This window comes from Auxenochlorella protothecoides, assembly GCF_000733215.1.
Source record: "Auxenochlorella protothecoides strain 0710 unplaced genomic scaffold scaffold18, whole genome shotgun sequence".
NCBI lineage: Eukaryota > Viridiplantae > Chlorophyta > Trebouxiophyceae > Chlorellales > Chlorellaceae > Auxenochlorella > Auxenochlorella protothecoides.
Window position 1 is genome coordinate 410,678 of NW_011934213.1, and position 17,880 is coordinate 428,557.

The window sequence follows — 17,880 nt, forward strand, 5'->3', positions numbered from 1 at the left end:
GAGGGATCAGGGGACAATCACGGGCAGGTCGTCCACCGGGCCATATGCTCCTCCGCCTGCGCTCCAGGTGAGTCTCTGGAATTCCAAATGATGTGCAACTCAAAATCCCAATCCAGAGGTATATGTAACTGTTCACTATCTCAATTGCGTGCCAGAGACGGCCTGGAGCGGGTCAAGGTGGCGGATGACGCCACCGTGGCCGATCTTCGACAGGCCATTGCCGCTGATCTCTCGATTCCCGTGGACGATTTTGTTATCTCACAAGAGCCCACACTGGTGGGTCGAGCAGGGGTGTACTCCCTTGACCATGCGAGGGGTAACACTGCGCCCTGCAGCTTCTTCATGAGGTCATGGGCGTTCCTGCTGAGCCATCCCAACTCCCCCTTCACCTGCTCCTTAGCTGACTGCCAAGGATGGCGAGTCCGTGCAGACCCTGTCTGCCCTGTCCAAAAGCCTCAAGGGCCTGGGCATCCAGCATGGCGACACCCTCTTTATGAAGTATGGCATCAAGCGCAGCATCCCCGGCCCACCCCGGTCAACGTTCGAAACCAGGCCCTTTGGCGCCCACATGGACGTGCGGCGCATGGTGGCTGCCCAGACCCGCATCGAGCGCCAGGAGACCGCGGCCTGCTCCAGCGCGTCCTTTGATGCGGAGGCTGCCCACGCTTTCCAGTCCTACGTGTCTGCTGCCCTGGCCTTCAGCATCAAGCGGGGGGGCATCCTGTATGGAGTCGGTGAGAAAGCGCTCGCGTAGTGTGGGAAAGGAGGGTATGGTGACTGTCTGGCTTGTGCCTATACTGAGGTCGGTGAAGGTGTGCATCTGGATGATCAGCTGCTCACTTGTCCCGAGAGCTCCTCCGTTGACCTCACGTGATGATCTCTGTGTGGGTCACGGGGCCGTTTGGGCTTGGTGACCTCTAGCCAGCCGGCCGCCTATGCCCATGCCAATCATTGTACCCGCCATCACTGCATGATGCCTCATCCGCGTTCCTTTGCGTGCAGTTGGCGAGGAGGGCGCCGTGCAGGTGCATGCCATCTATGAGCCGCCGCAGTCTGCCACAGCAGACTCGCTGCAGCTGGAGCGAGGCACTGAGGAGGAGGCGGCAGCTGACGTCATCGCCACCACTCTTGGGTGAGACTGTGGCTTCTTTCATTGCTGGGCCGCGCATCTGCGCATCGGCTGCCTTCTGTGTCAACCTTTGTTTGCAGCATTCTACAACATTGGGTGCCAACCAAAGGACTGTCCCAATATCCCTGCAGGTGGACCAAGGTCGGCTGGGTATACAGCCAGAGTGTGAAGGAGCGGGATTTTATAGTGAGCACTGAGGAGCTGTGTCAAATGGCTGCCTTTCAGGTGTGCACTTGTATATTTGGAGAGGTAGTAGTCTAAGGTGATTGGGGGGGGGGCGGAGGCTGAGGCACCTGGGATAATTTGCTCAAAAACGCACGAGTGTAGATACCTGTGGTCCTTTCATCTCCCATGCCATGCACTGCCTGCTTGAAACCGCAGAGTACATGTGCACACCTCGTTTCCACTGCAGGATGAGATTGGGGAGACAGCTGTCACTGCCATGGTGGCTGCCTTCCCCGGGGACGATGGGCAGGTGGAGGTCCATGTAGAGGTGGGTAGCCCACTTGAGGAGTGAGGGGCATTTATGCTCTGGTGGCACGGTTCTGGGCCCAGTTTTGGTAGGCCTCAGCGCTCTATTTCTAGGGCAGGCTTGGAGCCTCGTCGCCCAAGCCCCTCACGCGCGCTCCTGATCATAATCTGAACCTCCCGCTCCTCCTCATCGCTGACTGCATCTCCTCCTCCCTCTGCTCATGCACTCAGGCCTTCCAGGTCTCCAGGCAGTGTGTGAAGCTGTGGAAGGAGGGCTGGTTCCAGGACCAGACGGAGCCGAGCGGAGTCACCACCCTTCGAAACCCCAAGGTTTATCAGAGGAGGGGTGTGATGGGCGCCAGGTTGACCCGGCCCCTGCCGCACATCCCCTGCACTCTCTCCGTTTCTGACACCCTGTTGCACCGCTCTCACAGGAGCCTGGCAACGCCACGCCCGTCATTGTCGCGGGGAAGGACCAGGGCGAGGTGGACAACGACTACTTCCTCATGCCTGTGTCCATCAAAGACCATGTGGGCCCCCTCGAGAATGCCTTCCCCTGTGAGAACAGGCTGCTGCCCCAAGGTGTGCCGGCAGTGGGCAGGGAGGGGTCCTGGTGCCTTTCGAGGAGCATACGTACACGCAGTGGAGCCTTTGTCCTGCCTCAGCCTGGGCTTGTCGAACCTGTTCTCATTGCCAGGGAAAGCGGAGCTCAGGGCGCACCTCCAGAAGAGGAGCGGGAAGCCCTTTGCGGAGCGCCTGGCCGACTTCCATCTCCTGCTCTTCCTGGCCCGCCAGCCCAACTTCGATCTCACAGGTGGGATGCCGCGCTCGAAGGGGACGAGGGAGGGAGGCTTGCGGGAATGGGCGCTGGGGAATATGCCGACACATCGATCTCAGTCGAAAGCGTGCCTGTCGCCTGGCTTTCTGCCTGGTCGAGTCAGGGGTGCGCTGTACATCGAAATACCCTGCTACCCTGTCCTCCCTGCCTTGTCTCACAGAGGTCGGGCACCTCACGGCGGCGGTCGCCGCCAAGGAGCCGGTGGGGGAAGGGTACGAGCTGCTCATAGAGTCCCTGGCGGGGATGTAAGGCAATGGTGCGCAATGGCAAAGGACCAGGCTGTTGAGGGTAGTGTAGAGAAGAAGGGCAAGGGTGGCACGAAGGCCATCCCATCCCCCCCACAGCGGAGGGCGGTCCCGGTGCCCCAGTCAGCCTGGAGCAGTCCCCCCTGGAGCCAGGCTCAGATGCGGTGGTACACGGGGATGAAGTACTGGATGGACCGCAGCGCGTCCCTCCCTGCGGTGGCGTCCAGGGTGCCGAGCGTCTGCCACACTGCGTCCTGCATCTCGTGTCCCGATCCAGCGATCGACGCGCCGGGGCACCTCGCATGGTGCATGTACCTGCATGGAGATTGCTGGGGAGATCGGGGTGGGCAGTGGGTCGATGTTGGGCGATGAATGCCTGGCAGCAAAGCATGTATGTGGTGGGCGGGCACCAAGGCCACGGCAGTTACCTACCCGGCAGGGTGCAAGGCAGGCACGCACGCATGCGGCCCCGCCGTGGCAACGACCCCCCGGCCTCGCCTGTCCAGGACCGGCAGGAGGTGGCGGTGGTAGCCCAGCAGCGCCACGCCAGCGGCGGGCGAGCTCAGCGCCAGCGCGCGCAGCGTGCTCAGCGCACGCAGGACGGTGCGCGGCCGGTCGGAGGAAAGCGCCGCCTTCAGCGGGACAATGAGATGGGGGATGCACTGCGGGACGGCCTCCCCTCCCCGGGCGATGAGGGCGGTGGTGCCCGCCTCGGCCAGCATGCGGTACGGCTCCTGGCCCGAGGGGTGGGGGCGGGGAGGGGGGGTCAGGAGTGTCACCCCGCAACCAGCATCACCCTCACGATGGGTCAGGGCGCCAGGCAGCGAGGCAGCTCACCGTTTGACATGTACTCATCGTAACCTGCCGGTCCGTGTCCCTGATCCTCGCACCTGCTCCTCAATGAGGCCGTCAACGAAGATGGGGAGCAGGGCCGGTACGTCCAGCTGGTCCAGGGGCTGGGTCCAGCGCAGCCCCGTCCTGCCGGGCCGATCCTGCTCCACCGCGATGGGGAGGTCTGCCCGCTGGTACAGACGCCGGAAACGGAGGGAGTGGGTGCCCTGGGAGGCTCTGAGTGGCGGTGGTGCGGCGCTTCCGACACCAGGGCCCCGAAGGGCGGGGGAGGGCGTGGCAGGAGTGTCACGGGTGGTTGCCCCCAGAAGCGGCTGGCCTCCTCCCTTGCGCAGGTACTGGTCTGGACTGGGACGTGACACTCGAATAGGATCGAAGCAGGGCGCTAGAACCATGTTGAGGGTCGGGCAGCGGGGTCAAGGAGCCGACATGTCGCGTGTGCTCGACAGGACAAAGAAGCTCTGCTCAAGCAGGACAACGCGCAGCATAAGGTTGAAAAGGCTGCAACACGTCAACATAGTACGATTCGATAACCACTGGGCTGTTGTCGATCGCCTCGTTGAAGATTGGGAGCGAGCTGCAAGATCGAGGTTGCACCCCACTGCTGTGGAGGATTGACAGGTACCCTGCATCCCTCTGCACCGGATGATGTGAGGCATCCGACAAACAAAGTACTCGGTCCTCTTGTCATGTGAAGTGGCTGCGGGAAGCTGTGACAGCTGCTGGTTGATCTAGGCCGTGACGACGCTGTCTGAGAGCAATGCCGATCCTGTAACTCACCACATTGCCGGCGGCATTCGAGACGCATTCGACCTGCGTTAGCGACAGTGACCTGTACTTGCATTGGAAAATCGCCACACAACGTCGTATGCCCGTCCTGCGGAACTCTGCTACTGTATAACGAGGCAGAGCATCTTGAAGGGCTCCCTCATCGTGCCGCAGGCGCACCCGGGGACCGGGAGCTCTGGCTGTCACACCAGCGAGCTGGTTGGTCCCTCTGAATCGTGTACTGCGGAAATCTGCTGCCTGCAGGCCGGGTTCACGCGATCCAGCTCCGTCACCTTGTCCCTGGATAGGCGGCTGCGGTGGTGGCAGGGTTGCCTTTGCCATTTTCCTCTACAGCAAATGTATAAACACATTGTGATCGGCATTCGTAGGGCCTGAGTCTGACTGGAAAGCGCGTTAAGGGTGATGATCGTTGGCTGTTCAAGTCCGATTCAAAGGCCTCGGGTCAGGGGTCGATGTTCCGGAGCTGACGAGGGTTGGACGCGAGTGTACACCATGCACACACGGAACCTGTAATTGTACTGCATTGCATGCCGAGCCCAGTTCATCTTCATTCTGAATATCGTGAATTCGATTCGACACAGCAGAGGCACTCTGGCATCGCCTGCTACGTCTAGCCTGCTGTCCTGGCTATGTGTACTCCGACCTTCATATTAGCACGCGTCTGAGCACTGGCCTAGGCCCTTCACCCACAACCAGTCGTGATACATCCGAGTGTGCCAAGCCGGGAGCCATGGGAGGCCCGAACATCTTCAAGAAGATGCTGGCAAAGTCTTCGGCCAACAACATGCTGGGTGCCAAGAACCTGGAGCTCGCCAAACATTTCCGGCTGATCAAGAAGTTGGGCCAAGGCGGCTACTCTACTGTGTACGTCCACGGGCAGTGGTTTTGGGGGTCGGTCCTTACGACGGTGCCCGCGTCGGGCCCGGCACTCGAGCCGGTGGGACTCCCTCCCCCCTTCACCGCCTCACCCGCTCTCCCTCCGCTCCCCCAACGCAGGTACGAGGTGGAGCGCCTCTCAGATAGGGGGCACTACGCGCTCAAGGTCACGAACATCCAGGAGCTGAAGCCCTCGGTGGCGCATGAGGTGGTCCAGGAGATCAGGCGAGTCCGCACTGTTGTTGGGGAAGGGGGCTGCTGGCTTGTGGTGGCACGGCAGGCGAGGCGCGCTTGCTTTGCCCTCAGCGCTTACTCAAGCACACTGCCACCCAGTGGTGACCCCCACCCCACGCACCTCCCCCGCCAGGCTGCTGGCATCCCTGCAGCACCCTCACCTGGTGCAGTACCATGAGGCGTTCGTGGACCACGACAAGCTCTGCATTGTCACCGAGCTCATGCCCGGCGGCGACCTGGCCTCCATCATGTGAGCGAGGGTTGCCGTGCAAATGACTCCTGCAGGGGGTTGTCGACGCGGGGTCTGTGTGGCTGTGAGGAGCTGCTCGCAGCCCGTCCCCTCGGTGCTTTCCCCCACCAAGGCCTTGCACCGAGGTGCAGAACCCCGACATGTTCCCAACTCAAAGCACTCCCCCCACCCCCAAACAACAGCATGCTGCGCTACGAGCGCATGCAGCGCTTCAGCGAGGGCGCCATCTGGTCCATGTTCCTGCAGATCGCGGTGGCGGTGCAGTACCTGCACCACAACCACATCATGCACCGCGACCTGAAGCCGCAGAACGTGCTGGTGGGGGCGGACGGGTCGCTGAGCCTGGCGGACCTGGGCATCGCGGAGATCCTGGACCGCGTGTTCACGGAGACCAAGTCGGGCACGCCGCACTACATGCCCCCGGAGTTCTGGCGCTTCGAGCGCTGCTCCTACTCGGGCGATGTCTGGGCGTTGGGCTGCGTGCTGCACGAGCTGTGCGCGCTGCGCCCGCTCTTCCTCTGCCGGCAGCAGCAGGAGATGGAGGCCAAGATGCTGGGCGGCGCCTGGGAGCGCCTGCCGCGCCGCTACTCGGATGGGCTCCAGGGCGTGGTGGACGCGCTGCTGACGGTGGACCCCGCGCGCCGCCCCACCATGGACGAGGTGATGCAGCTGCCGGCGGTGCGCGCCGCTGCGGCCGCCGCGCCGGAGCCGCTGCGCTCGCGCTGCGCCAGCTCCGGCTCGCTGGCCGACGACCTGGTCCCGCGCCTGCTGTCACACATCCCCGCGCCCCTGCACCCCGACGCGCCTGGGGAGTGGGACGAGCTGAACGACGTGCTGCCGCCCGCGCGCTACGCCTCGGGCGGCGGCTCGGTGTCCGACAGCCTGCGCGCCGCGCGGCGCCGCCGAGCCATGAGCACGGGGGACCTACGCGCGATGGCGCGCGGCGGCGGCGGCGGCGGCGGCGGCGGCGGCGGCGGCGGGAAGGCCGGCGCCGCGCCGGGGGGCGGCCCCGTGGCGCCGGCGCTGCGCCCGCGCCCGCCCTCCGCGCTGCCCGCCTTGCGCTCCGCGCTGCTCCTGCGCCGGCGCAGCACCGAGTCGGTGCCGCACAGCGCCGCCGGACGCAGCGGGTCCAGCCACAGCCTGTCCTCCAGCGTGGGGCCCGGCGGCTCCGCGGGCGACCTGCTGCGCCCCGAATCCCGCTCGCACTCGCTGTCGGAGCTGGACCTGCGGCGCCTGTCCGCGGGCGGCGAGGCACGGGCGGGCGCCGGCGAGGCGCGCGGGCACCCGCTGGCAGCCGCCGCATGCCACGGGTCGTCGGGGCGGCTGGGCGGCTCGCCCGGCGCGTACAGCTCCGCCGGCTCCTCCGGCGGCTTCCTGTCCGGCCTGGGCGCGGGCCACGCGCATGTCGGCCACTCCTTCCACTACCCCCCCCCCGCCGGCTCGCCCCGCGCCGGCAGCGGCAGCATGCACGACGGCCAGCACGGCGGCGTGCCCCTGCCCGCGCCCACGCCCTTCCAGCTGGCCGCGAATGGTCCTCGGCCGGCGCAGGGAGGCCCCCAGGCCATGCCGGACCTGGGCCAGCTGCTGGGGCCCGCGGCCGGCCTGGGCGGCGTCATGGCGCCCCAGGCGGGCACCCTCCCCCTGTCCCGCGACCTGGCCGCCGGCCGCATGAGCAGGGGGGGCGCGCACTGATGCGCTGGGGCCGGCCGGCGCAGGCGCTGGAGGTCAGCAGGCTGACGAGGGGACGGAGGAGTGTGACAGGGAAGCATGCCTCTCTCCCCCACGCACACACGCAACAGCCTCGCCACTGCTCCCTCCTCCCAGAGTCCTTCTCTCCGTGTCCTGCCGCCGACGAGGGTCGGGACCCCATCGTGCCTCCCGCTGCCCAGCCCCTGTGCTTCGCGACATCCACTTTGCCATCCCCTTGAGCCAGAAGCTCACAAAAAAGGAATCCACTGACATTGTATGCATCCTCTTGAGACCAGCAGGGACATCGCCCCCTTGCCTCTCCCCATGTGTCTTTTGCCCCCTCTCCGGCACCGTTCCATCCAGAAGTGTGTCCCCCAAAGTGCCCCGGCAATGTGCTAGGCCAGCGGTCCTCCAACCTCACCCTGTGCAGACCACTGTGCTAGTGTCTGGTGCCTCTCATCCCCTACACTATATCGCTTTTCTTATAGCTCTGTCATGTATAGAATTATCCAGGTTGGGAAGTACGGGGGGGAGTGTTGGGAGCTGGGGTGATGCAAGCTTGGTGAATGGGGCTAGACATGTCTGCACCACAAGGGACTGGTCACAGCTGACATTCAAGGAGGCGCTAAACGGGAGAAGGTCAGACATCTGCCCTCCGCTTCCCCTGGAGGCTGGGTAGCGGTTGGTTGAGCTGCTGGTGATGCTGGGACAATGTGGCTCATATCGCACCTCCACATCGCCAGGAAAGCATGGGCAGCAGCTGCATGAGGACAGTCGACGTAACCAACTGCAGGTGCACAAGGCATGAGACCCCGTTGGGAGGTCACCCCACACTGGTAATGATGGTACAGTCCCGATGACGTGCATGGGAGTTGCGGGGCCCATTCAGGCAGGCCCATGCAGCCCGGCCTGCCGGTCTAGTGTGCAACCGAGAAGCTGTCGACATGGTGGTCGACCAGCCTCCGGGCCCCAATATAACACGGCTTTCGTGACCCAGCGGGTCCCTCGAAAGTGCATGGCGGTCCATGCGAAGCCAAGCGCCGCGACGCCCTCTGTCGATAGCCCTCTTGTAAAGACCCAGCTTCGCACTGGGCCCAACCACCCTCCGAGTGAATACAAGGACACCTGGATGGACAGGGTAATCCTAGGGATCATAAATCATCGGATGGACGAGGAATTGGGAGGTGAGACGCCGATAGGCTGGGCCAGATCATCTGAAAGCGATGGCTTGTGGTTGTGCACACCAGACCAATGCATGAACTATCCAGAGCAGGGGTGCATCGTGACGGTCCCCCTCTCACTTTCCAGCCCTCAATCCTCCAGGCGATAGAGAGAGAAACAACACATTCCAGGGATTCCTAGACCGAGCCGAAAGCATCACTCGTGGGAGGTCTGTGGAGGAGCAGCGCAGGTTTGTGGCCAAGGTCCTTGGAGGTCTGGTCCAGCCTGGGATGGGAGTACTCCTCCGTCGGCATCTTCCCCTGAACAAGGTGCTGCAATGGTGGGGGACAGCTTGCATGCCGGGGTGCTGCGGTGCTGAGCAAAACCGTATGTTTGGGTCAGCTTGCGCCAACCAGGTTTCTGTTTGCATGTCATCGCTACAACAGATCCCTGATGCTCCTCCTCCTCCTCGCGCACAGTTGGTGGCTGAATCCATGGCTCTCGTTGCGTCCACCTGCTTTGGCGGCCTTGTTGGCCACACACAGCGGCAACAGGTACGCTGTCTGCTTGGGTGTGGCTTTGTTGGCAGAGCTTGCATGGCCGTCGCCAAAATCAACATGCGCTGCCTCAAAGCTGTGGTGGGCACCTGGCGGCAATATCATGCCATTATTTGTTTCTCCCAGGTGAAAGTCTCAAGCAAAGGGAAGACCCATGAGTGGAAGAGTGCCGTTCAGATTGAAAAGTGTCGCTTCCTTGAAGGCAGTGGCTGTGTTGGAATGTGTGTCTCTCTGTGCAAGGTGAGCAGCTTGGGGACTCGGTGTTTGCGGGGGGAAAGAAGGCAGCTCTTGCAAGGTTGTTCCCAGAAAACTGACGCAGGATGTCCACTCCAGACGATACTTGGGTCAATTGCACCTGGCCATCTACTTCAGCTCATTGGAATGCTGCTGCTCGTCCCTCTCACATCGCAGATGCCTACTCAGACATTTTTCCTAGAAACTGTGGGCTTACCCCTGACACTGGAACCCAACTTTGAAGGCAAGCGCAGTGTGTGGGATGGAATAAATGGCTCAATGTTTGTCACACCAATCCATCCCTCTCAGTGTCACTGCCCCCTTTCACACAGACCTATCATGCACCATGACTTTTGGTAAGGTTCCCCTTCCAGAGCATCTGGACCCTGTGCACCAACAGCCATGTCTTCACATGAATAAGCTCAGCCCAAGTGGAGTGAGTCGGGTGGTGGCATACTGTCAATTGCGTTGTGACTGTTGTCTGGAAGCTGTTGAACTACCTTCAATGGGTTACCTATTGAAGGCGGAAGTATGTCACACCCACTTAAATCTCATATCGCAGGCTCCCTGCCCAAGAATCCAACCAAAAGAGGCAGTGCAATAAGATATGAGCCAAGGTCGACTCGTCCAGCATCCATGCCGATTGCTGGAGTGTCTATGCGACAGTTTTCCAACTCATGTGACTGCTTCTGCAGAGTGTTCAGACATACCCTTGATTCTGCTAAAAGATTTCGTGTACCATACAAGGCAGGGCATGAGCCCGGCTTAGGCAATTGTCGACAAGTGCAACTCTCTGCCAAGCACAAAACTGTGAAGATGGCCAGGACCTTGTATCGCAAGGGATAAAACGTGAGCATTGCATTCCCTGAATACGACTGCAGGGCAGCGGGCGTCCTAGGACTGAACAGGAACGGCTGGTGTGCCACTCAGGAACAAGAGCCCTGCTGCAGGCTTGTGGGCCATGGCCACATGCCACTGTTTCCCTGCCAGACCTGGGCGTCTAATTATACATAGTCATCGTTGCTGCCGCTACCATTGAGCGAGTCCAGGGTCGACAGGTCTTCGTCCACGACGTCATGGGCATATCGCTTCAGCCTCGAGTCGTACTGCAGGGATGTGTGTAGGAGCACGCCTTCTTGATCATCCAGTCATGGACGCAGAGCAAGGGAGAACAGAGAAGCGGTGCAGCACCACCCTCTCTCATGCCTTCCGCCCACCTGATTCAAGTCGTCGTCTGTCGCCTCCAGGAGCTCCACAAACTCAGACCAAGAGACCTGAAGAGGCAGGGGTGGGGTTTGCAAAGTATTATCGTGCCAGGTCTTGACCAGAAGCTGTGCTAACACAATTTTCTCCCACCCAAAAACCACTCACGCACCTGCCCGTCGCCATTTGCATCAGCTTCCCGGAGCATGCGCCTGGCGGCAATCAGGCTGTCTGCAAAGCGGACGATACAAAACGGGGATTGGGTGGGAGTCAGGCAACGTGGTGGAGTGTGATGCTCCTGATGGAGGTCCATGGACGGGCGTTGAGACTGATGCTTGCTCCTGATTGGCAATGACACACAGCCAGCCCTGACACTGCATTTCCTCTCCACAAACGAGAGGCTCCAGCATTGTGTTGACCCCACCACAGCAATCCCCCTTCAGGCCACCCTTCCCAGGTACAAAGAACAGACGATGCCCAAATTCAACCCACACTATCACCCACCCACCTTCCTTGCCCTTGTAGTCACCGAGCTCCTCCGCGATCTCATCCAGGGTGATGAAGCCGTTGCCGTCCTTATCGAGGCGGTCGAACACGGCACGCACCCAGTCCTGCCAGGCGTGGTGGCGCTGGACGACGCCCCAGTCCACCAGGCTGGCCACGAACTCCGAGAGCTGCAGCCCGCCGTCGCGGTCCGTGTCGATGCGGGCCATGAGCACCTCCATCTCCCCCGGCGACACATCAAAACCCAGCGCCTCCAGCCCCGCGCTCAGCTCCTGGATGGAGACGGTGCCGGAGGAGTCAACGTCCAGCTCGTCGAACAGCACGCGCACGGAGCGCAGCCACTCCTGGGCGCCCTCGATGGGCGGCGGCGCCGACTCGCCGTCCACGCCCGCCGCCTCGGTCAGCGTGCGCAGCACCAGCTGCTTCAGCTGGCCGTGCGTCGCGAAGCGCTGCAGGCGCTGCACCACCGAGGCGCGCAGGCGGGGGGTGTCGGAGCCCAAGTCCTCCTGCGTGTGAGTGGGTGGGTGGGTGGGGTGGCATTGGGAAGGGATCAGGACGGGAGGGGGCAACGGGGGTCCGGTCGGCATCACCAGCACCATCACGCAGGCATCTGCTGGGTTCAGGTCGGGAGTCTGGACAGGTGTGCATCGAGCTGCGCACACAGAGGCAAGCAACCAGGCTTGTCACAAGTATGTGGAGGCGCTGAAGTTGGCAAGTATCGCTGTGTCCAGCGGCATTGAAGGGGGTCACCTCGCAGCCAATCGCACCACACAAACCTTCAGCCAGGGATGTTCCAGGGCTTTGGCAGCGGTGATGCGCTTGCGGGGGTCACGCTCCAACATGGCCATGAGCAGGCCGCGTGCTGAGGTGGACACCTGTGTGGAATGAGGAAAGACGGTGTGGTTTTGGGGATGATGGCAGGCTGGAGGGCCACGAGTATGCGCGAGCTGACAAGCCGCAGTCCTTTTCAAGGGGCAAGGCACACACAACACTCCACCCCACCTGCTGCAGCTCTGGCCTGGTGAAGTTGACCTGCTGCGACAGGATGGCCTTCCACACGTCCTGCAGCGTGCAGTCCTTGACCGAGTCCCAGAACGGAAACTTGCCTGTGTGAACGGTGCAGGGAGGGGTAAGGGGGGTTGCACGGGTGGTGGATCGTCTACTCCCTGATCTCGGTACCTCTTGTATGCACACAGGGACGCGTACAGAAACAACACCCTCCCCACCAAGCCTTGCCTGTCAGGAGCTGGTACATCATGGTGCCCGCACTCCAAATGTCGGCGGGCAGGCCATAGCACTGCTGGATTACCTCAGGCGCCATGTAAGCCGGCGTTCCCGACCTCGACTTCAGCGGCGGCTCCCCGGCTCGGTGACGCATGGCCAGGCCGAAATCTGTCGCTTTGATGGGGGAGTCGCTGGGCGCGATTTCCTCCCGCGAGTCCAGACCCACGGCGCGGCCGAAGCGCGAGAGGAAGGTCTCGGAGTGGATCTCCTTTGCCCAGTTCTGGGGTGGAATGGAGATGAAGGTGAGGTGTTCATGCAGCGCTGGGCGCAGGATTGCACTTGTGGCGTTTTGTTTTGATGAAAGGTTCCTGATGGCACATCCTACAGGACTCCAATGTGGAAACGGTTCAAGAGTGGCATCCCCTGCGTCGGATACCAGGCACACCCTGCCGAGGCTCTAGCAGGGTTTGCAGCCTCGCAAACGCCTCACCACACCTTGTCTTTGGCCAGGAACTGCGGGGCCATGGAACAGACATGGGCGTGGGTGGATGGTGAGGGTACCGAAAGCAAGGCGCTGCTCAAGGGTCGCTCGCCGACCATTCCTTCCCAAATGAATATCCCTAGGTTCCGCCCATGCCCATGCTCAAAACCACCTCACGTTTTGATACGCCTCCACCCCCCCTAAAAAGCACCCACATTGTCTGGCTTGACGTCACGGTAGATGATGCCCTTGGAGTGACTCTGGGCCAGGAATCTCATCACGCTCCTCATGATGTGCTGGACCTGAGGATTTTGGAGATATGGCGTCTTGCCAGACAGCAAAACAAGACATGGAGCCTTCCCTGTGCACCTGGGGAGCAAAGGCATCATGCAGGAATGCTCCCAAACGCACTCTAAGCCCTGCCCAACCCTCACCTGGCGCTCGCTGTAGTCCCCCTGCTGCAGCCCATCAAGCACGGACCCTCCCTCACACAGCTCCATCACCAGGTGGATGCTGAGCTCATCCTCAAATACATCCTGTTTGGAGAAGGTGTCATTTGTGCGGTGCGGCTTGTGAGAGGAACGGAGACGGGGCGCTGCAAGTGCATATCTTATCTCGCAAACCTCTGGTGGGGCGCAGGCAGGCAGGCAGCCCCTACCCCATACACCAGCCGTCAATGCAGAGTGCCCGAAAAACAAGCAGATATCCACTGAGCAGCAAATCCATAGCCTCAAGAGGCCAGGAGCCGGATCTTAGCAAAGATACCAGTGGTCCAGCCCCACAAGGGCAGTCACACCACTCCTAGCACGCCCTTACAGCCCTGTTCCCCCCCTACCTTGAGGTGCACAGCGTCCAGGCTGGCACCCAGCTGACGCATGGCATCCACCTCCGTCTGCAGCTTGATCAGGTACCTTGGCGTTGGGCGGCCATTCTTGGGGATCTTCATGATGCTCTTCACCGCGTACTGGTTGCCAGTCTGGTTTTCCGTCGCCTGCCGCACCACGCCAAAGGACCCCGCGCCCAGCATGTCCCCCATGGCGTAACTGGGCACGAGGCGGGGAGGAGGAGGGAAGTAATATTGGTGGATGGACCTGCAACGCAAGGCGCTTCCCCGACCTTCAAGGTCGTCGTGATCATAGTAGTACACAGAGCAGTAGGCCTCAGGTCGCACGTCTCCCAGCCCGCGTTCAAAGGCACTCACTGCGTGTCAAAGTCCCGGGGGAAGCCGAAGACCGTGACGAGTTCGGAGGGCTTGAGCTCAGACTTCAGGGGCTTTTTCAGCACCTCCACATCCCCGGCCTTGGCGGTGTAGTCGGTGCGAGCACAGCGGACCACCAGCCTGGAGGCAACTCCCGGGATCCTCCGCCTTTGGAGCCGGGACCAGTCTAGAGGGGGCAGCTGAGCAGCACATCCCTGCGGGTTTAAGGGCGACGTAAGCCTCAGAGATCGCAGCGACTCAAGCAGGGCAGGGCCACTGGCCTCGGCCCAATTCATGCATGATCCTGGCTGCATGGCATCTCCATGCATGAACGTCACCTGGCAGGCCCGGGGGTAGGGCAGGGGGTGTCGCGGGTGCAGAGTGCCACTCTGAAGGGGTATGGTCGACTGCATGGGTGGGTGCGCCCTCTGGCAGAGGGTGGTCCCCAGAGTAAGCGAGGGCCGGACTGCAAGCCACTCGACCAGGATAGGGTCCGCGCAGGTCCGAGTGGTAAACACGAGGCGGAAAACGTAGTACTTAAGCTACGATTTCTATGAATATAAGGTCAGGGTGCCTAGATGTCGAGCAGGTTGGGGCTCCAGTCGTCGAGGGCCAGGCAGCTAGGACCGTTTCCTTGCCGACCAAGGCAGCTTGTGTCGGCTCGTTCCTGGCCTGCGATCTCAGCAGGACGATGTGAGGGGGAGTCTTGACCATTTATAGGCGGAGTGCATATTCGGATCCCCGTCCACGGCCATAGGGTGGGGTTCTTATGCGGGGAGAAAATCTTAATCTACTCTCGCTCAGCTGCTCCTCGCCTTCCCACTCAATGCTGGGCACTTGGGGCCTGTCGAAGCCAAGCCGTATAATCCATCTCCATGTAGCATCCAATGAATGTGAGCTTGCCATTTGCCCGTAGTCTTCACATCCAAGTTCCAATGGCCTTCGTTGGCTTGGGATGTGCTGAGATGGTGTTTGCTAAAAAATTGGGTTCCAAACAAATCTGGGTCCTTGCAAGCAATAAAGTTCTCCATGCAAGTAATGAGGCTCTGTTGCCAGATTGTGAGCATGTCCTTGTAGTACATGCTTCAGTCTGAACTCTCTTTCCTGGGTTGGCAAATGACCACAGGATGATCTGTGAGCTTGGCATTGGTGATCGATATGAACCAAGTAAAGAGTCGTTTGAGTATGGTAATAATGGTCTCCATTGATTTCTTGAGACTGTTCCCAACGGAATGGCAGAGTCGAGGATGTTGAACTCTCGGTTTTTGCCACTCACAGCTCGGGTTGCGCGCAGGCGCAAAACAATGCGGAATAATGCATGCATTGCAAGTGACCCACCCTTTTGCTTGAAGAAGTACCGATCTTATTGGGATGCAATCTAATCGTGAATAAGTGTGTAATACCCTCGTGACACTCGGCTCCGAGGAAGCGCATGGCCCCGCCCTCACCCCTGTAGCATCTCCGGCACCACCCGCTCAAGGTCGTCGTGCACCATGAGGAAGAAAGTGGATTCCCGCATCCGCACACTGGTGGAGAACTGCGTGAAGACGCGCCAGAGGTCGCTGTACATCATCGTGGGCGACAAGGGGAGGGACCAGGCGAGTGAGGAAGGCGTGAGGGCGTGCAGCGGCAAGGCCATGCGGCATGAGGATGAGGGACAGCTTTTCCCTCGTCGATGCGGGACTATACTCAACCTCCGATGACCCTGTGCTGGATGCCCAGGTCGTCAACTTGCACTACATGCTGTCCAAGACCGTGGTCAAGGCCCGGCCGTCGGTCCTGTGGTGCTACAAGAAGGACCTGTACTTGTCCAGGTGCGAACCATGCTAGACAAGGCCCAAGCGGATTCGGAGAAAGGGCCAAGGGCAATGTGCCCGCAAATGCGTCTGGCCAGGCGGCATCTGCTGCCGTCTGCCGCCCGTCGTTTTGCCTGGTCGGCTGGGTGCCTTGCGCAGAGCGGCCCCCCTTCCTCACCATGCAGCCACCGCAAGAAGCGCATGCGCCAGATCCAGAAGATGTCCCAGCGTGGTCTGCTTGACCCCGAGAAGGAAGACCCCTTCTCCCTCTTTGTGGTCAGTAAGAAGGCTTGTAGTGGGATGTGAGATGCGCTAGGGATGGCTGGAGGTGACCCATGCAGCCACTGCCCCCAAGGCTCCTCCCAGGCCTGCCTGGAACAGTAAACCCCCGCTTCCCCCCCTCATGGCCGCTCCCCACTGACCCCCCCTCCCCACTCAGGCCTCCACCAACATCCGGTATTGCTACTACTCTGAGACGCACAAGGTGCTGGGAAACACATACGGCATGCTGGTCCTTCAGGACTTTGAGGCCCTGACCCCCAACCTGCTCGCGCGGACGGTGGAGACGGTGGAGGGCGGGGGCTGCATCGTGCTCCTGCTGTCCACGCTGGAGTCGCTGAGCCAGCTGTACTCCCTGACCATGGACGTCCACTCCCGGCTGAGGACCGAGAGCCACCAGGAAGTGAAGGGTGGGTGGGTGAGGGGGCGTGTGGGGGGTGGTAATGGGGAGGCATGGTCTGAAAGGGGTGGAGTCTTGGCATCTGAACCCAATGCCCCCAGTGGGACCCGAAGCCTGGCTGGTAACGCTGCGCATGGCCGCTGCCACATGGGCATCACCCTACGACCCCTGCTATACAACATAGTTTGAGGTCTCTGAGGGGTCCCGCCCGTCTTGCTCGATATTCTCAACCCCTATCCCTCCCTTCTGCAGGCCGCTTTAATGAGCGCCTGGTGCTGAGCCTGGCATCCTGCCCCAATTGCATCCTCATGGACGATGAGCTCAACATCCTGCCCACCTCCACCCAGGTTTGCTGCAGATCATATTAATGGGGAAGCCAGGGTGCATGCTGTGTTATGATGGGGTGCAGCTGACCAAGTGGGGGCCTGGACCAGGCACCGCGTTGCGTGGCAGGTGCAGCCGTGCTTGATCATCCTCGACAGCAGAGCTGCCTGCTGGCAAGATCATGCCTCCGGACACCCTGGTCCCCTCACACATCGCCCCCTCAGGTGCAAAACATCCACCCCTTGTCCGCGTCGGTGGGCGCCGAGGCGGCGGGAACCTCGGAGCTCCGGGAGCTGGTGGAGAGCCTGGCCGACACCCAGCCGGCCGGGGCGCTGGTGGGCCGGTGCCGCACGCTGGACCAGGCGCGGGCCGTCGCGACCTTCCTGGACGCCGCCAGCGAGAAGACGCTGCGTTCCACGGTGGCGCTGACGGCCGCCCGAGGGCGCGGGAAGGTGTGTTGCCGAGGCGCGCCGCGGAGGGTCTGGACTCTGCGTGGGTCCCTGCTATGGGTCTTGTTGGGGGCAGGGAATTCCAGCCGGTGTGGAGCTGCGTTGCCTTGGCCGGCCTGCGGCTGAACCTGCAGCATGGCCTTGCATTGTTGCTGGATACTAGTGTCCCAATGAGGGAGAGACGAACAGCATGACATGGTCCCTGTTGCGCCCTCAGCATACCCTCAGTCCACCCCACACCCACCTGCCCACCCATCCACCGCTCCCAGTCCGCGTCCCTGGGCCTGGCCATCGCCGGCGCGCTGGCGCTGGGGTACAGCAACATCTTCGTCACCGCCCCCAGCCCCGAGAACCTGCGCACCCTGTTCGAGTTCATCTTCAAGGGCCTTGACGACCTGGACTACAAGGAGCACCTGGACTACGATCTGGTCGAGAGCACCAACCCCGCCTTTGGCAAGGCCATCGTGCGCGTCAACGTGTATAAGACCCACCGCCAGACGGTGCAGTACATCCAGCCGCAGCACGCCGCCAAGCTGGCGCAGGCCGAGCTGCTGGTCATCGACGAGGTGTGTGTGGGTGTGGATGTATGTGTGTGTGTGTGTGGGTTTTAGGGGGGGGGGGGTAGAGGGGAGGGAGGTGGGAGGGGCGTGGGAGGGTGGGGGAGGGGCGAGGCGTGGGAGGTGGGGCGTGGGAGGTGGGG

The 17,880-nt window shown here is 61.7% G+C and overlaps 5 protein-coding genes across 5 annotated transcripts in view; 3 read left to right on the forward strand and 2 right to left on the reverse strand.

The window, feature by feature from the left end:
* Positions 1 to 44: 44 nt before the first annotated feature.
* Positions 45 to 2,687, forward strand: F751_1800 (NPL4-like protein 2; the record flags this gene model as incomplete). Its single annotated transcript, XM_011399507.1, has 10 exons — positions 45 to 67; positions 156 to 276; positions 401 to 734; positions 1,003 to 1,132; positions 1,261 to 1,315; positions 1,542 to 1,622; positions 1,832 to 1,930; positions 2,035 to 2,182; positions 2,298 to 2,414; positions 2,599 to 2,687. The coding sequence occupies 10 exons, from the start codon at positions 45 to 47 to the stop codon at positions 2,685 to 2,687; spliced, it is 1,197 nt and encodes a 398-aa protein (XP_011397809.1).
* A 151-nt stretch (positions 2,688 to 2,838) lies between these two features.
* F751_1801 (Parkin coregulatedproteinprotein-like protein) lies at positions 2,839 to 3,927 on the reverse strand (the record flags this gene model as incomplete). Its single annotated transcript, XM_011399508.1, has 3 exons — positions 2,839 to 2,998; positions 3,116 to 3,417; positions 3,574 to 3,927. The coding sequence occupies 3 exons, from the start codon at positions 3,925 to 3,927 to the stop codon at positions 2,839 to 2,841; spliced, it is 816 nt and encodes a 271-aa protein (XP_011397810.1).
* A 1,124-nt stretch (positions 3,928 to 5,051) lies between these two features.
* Positions 5,052 to 7,373, forward strand: F751_1802 (Serine/threonine-protein kinase Nek1; the record flags this gene model as incomplete). The annotated part of the gene is made up of 6 exons (XM_011399509.1): positions 5,052 to 5,185; positions 5,318 to 5,405; positions 5,584 to 5,681; positions 5,864 to 6,341; positions 6,390 to 6,551; positions 7,161 to 7,373. 6 exons carry the CDS (start codon positions 5,052 to 5,054, stop codon positions 7,371 to 7,373), a joined length of 1,173 nt encoding a protein of 390 aa, XP_011397811.1.
* Positions 7,374 to 10,326: 2,953 nt separating this feature from the next.
* Positions 10,327 to 14,345, reverse strand: F751_1803 (Calcium-dependent protein kinase; the record flags this gene model as incomplete). Its single annotated transcript, XM_011399510.1, has 12 exons — positions 10,327 to 10,428; positions 10,540 to 10,596; positions 10,698 to 10,756; positions 11,034 to 11,535; positions 11,797 to 11,904; positions 12,032 to 12,135; positions 12,299 to 12,533; positions 12,749 to 12,766; positions 12,950 to 13,036; positions 13,169 to 13,270; positions 13,570 to 13,777; positions 13,936 to 14,345. The coding sequence occupies 12 exons, from the start codon at positions 14,343 to 14,345 to the stop codon at positions 10,327 to 10,329; spliced, it is 1,992 nt and encodes a 663-aa protein (XP_011397812.1).
* Positions 14,346 to 15,425: 1,080 nt separating this feature from the next.
* The window catches only part of F751_1804 (N-acetyltransferase 10), a gene marked incomplete at both ends in the record, with an annotated part of 6,484 nt that continues 4,029 nt past the window's right edge, over positions 15,426 to 17,880 (forward strand). The window contains 7 exons of the mRNA XM_011399511.1: positions 15,426 to 15,545; positions 15,655 to 15,746; positions 15,914 to 16,004; positions 16,168 to 16,417; positions 16,660 to 16,754; positions 16,956 to 17,183; positions 17,450 to 17,734. Of these exons, the coding sequence (XP_011397813.1) occupies positions 15,426 to 15,545; positions 15,655 to 15,746; positions 15,914 to 16,004; positions 16,168 to 16,417; positions 16,660 to 16,754; positions 16,956 to 17,183; positions 17,450 to 17,734 (1,161 nt within the window). The remainder of the gene's footprint in view (positions 15,546 to 15,654; positions 15,747 to 15,913; positions 16,005 to 16,167; positions 16,418 to 16,659; positions 16,755 to 16,955; positions 17,184 to 17,449; positions 17,735 to 17,880) is intronic.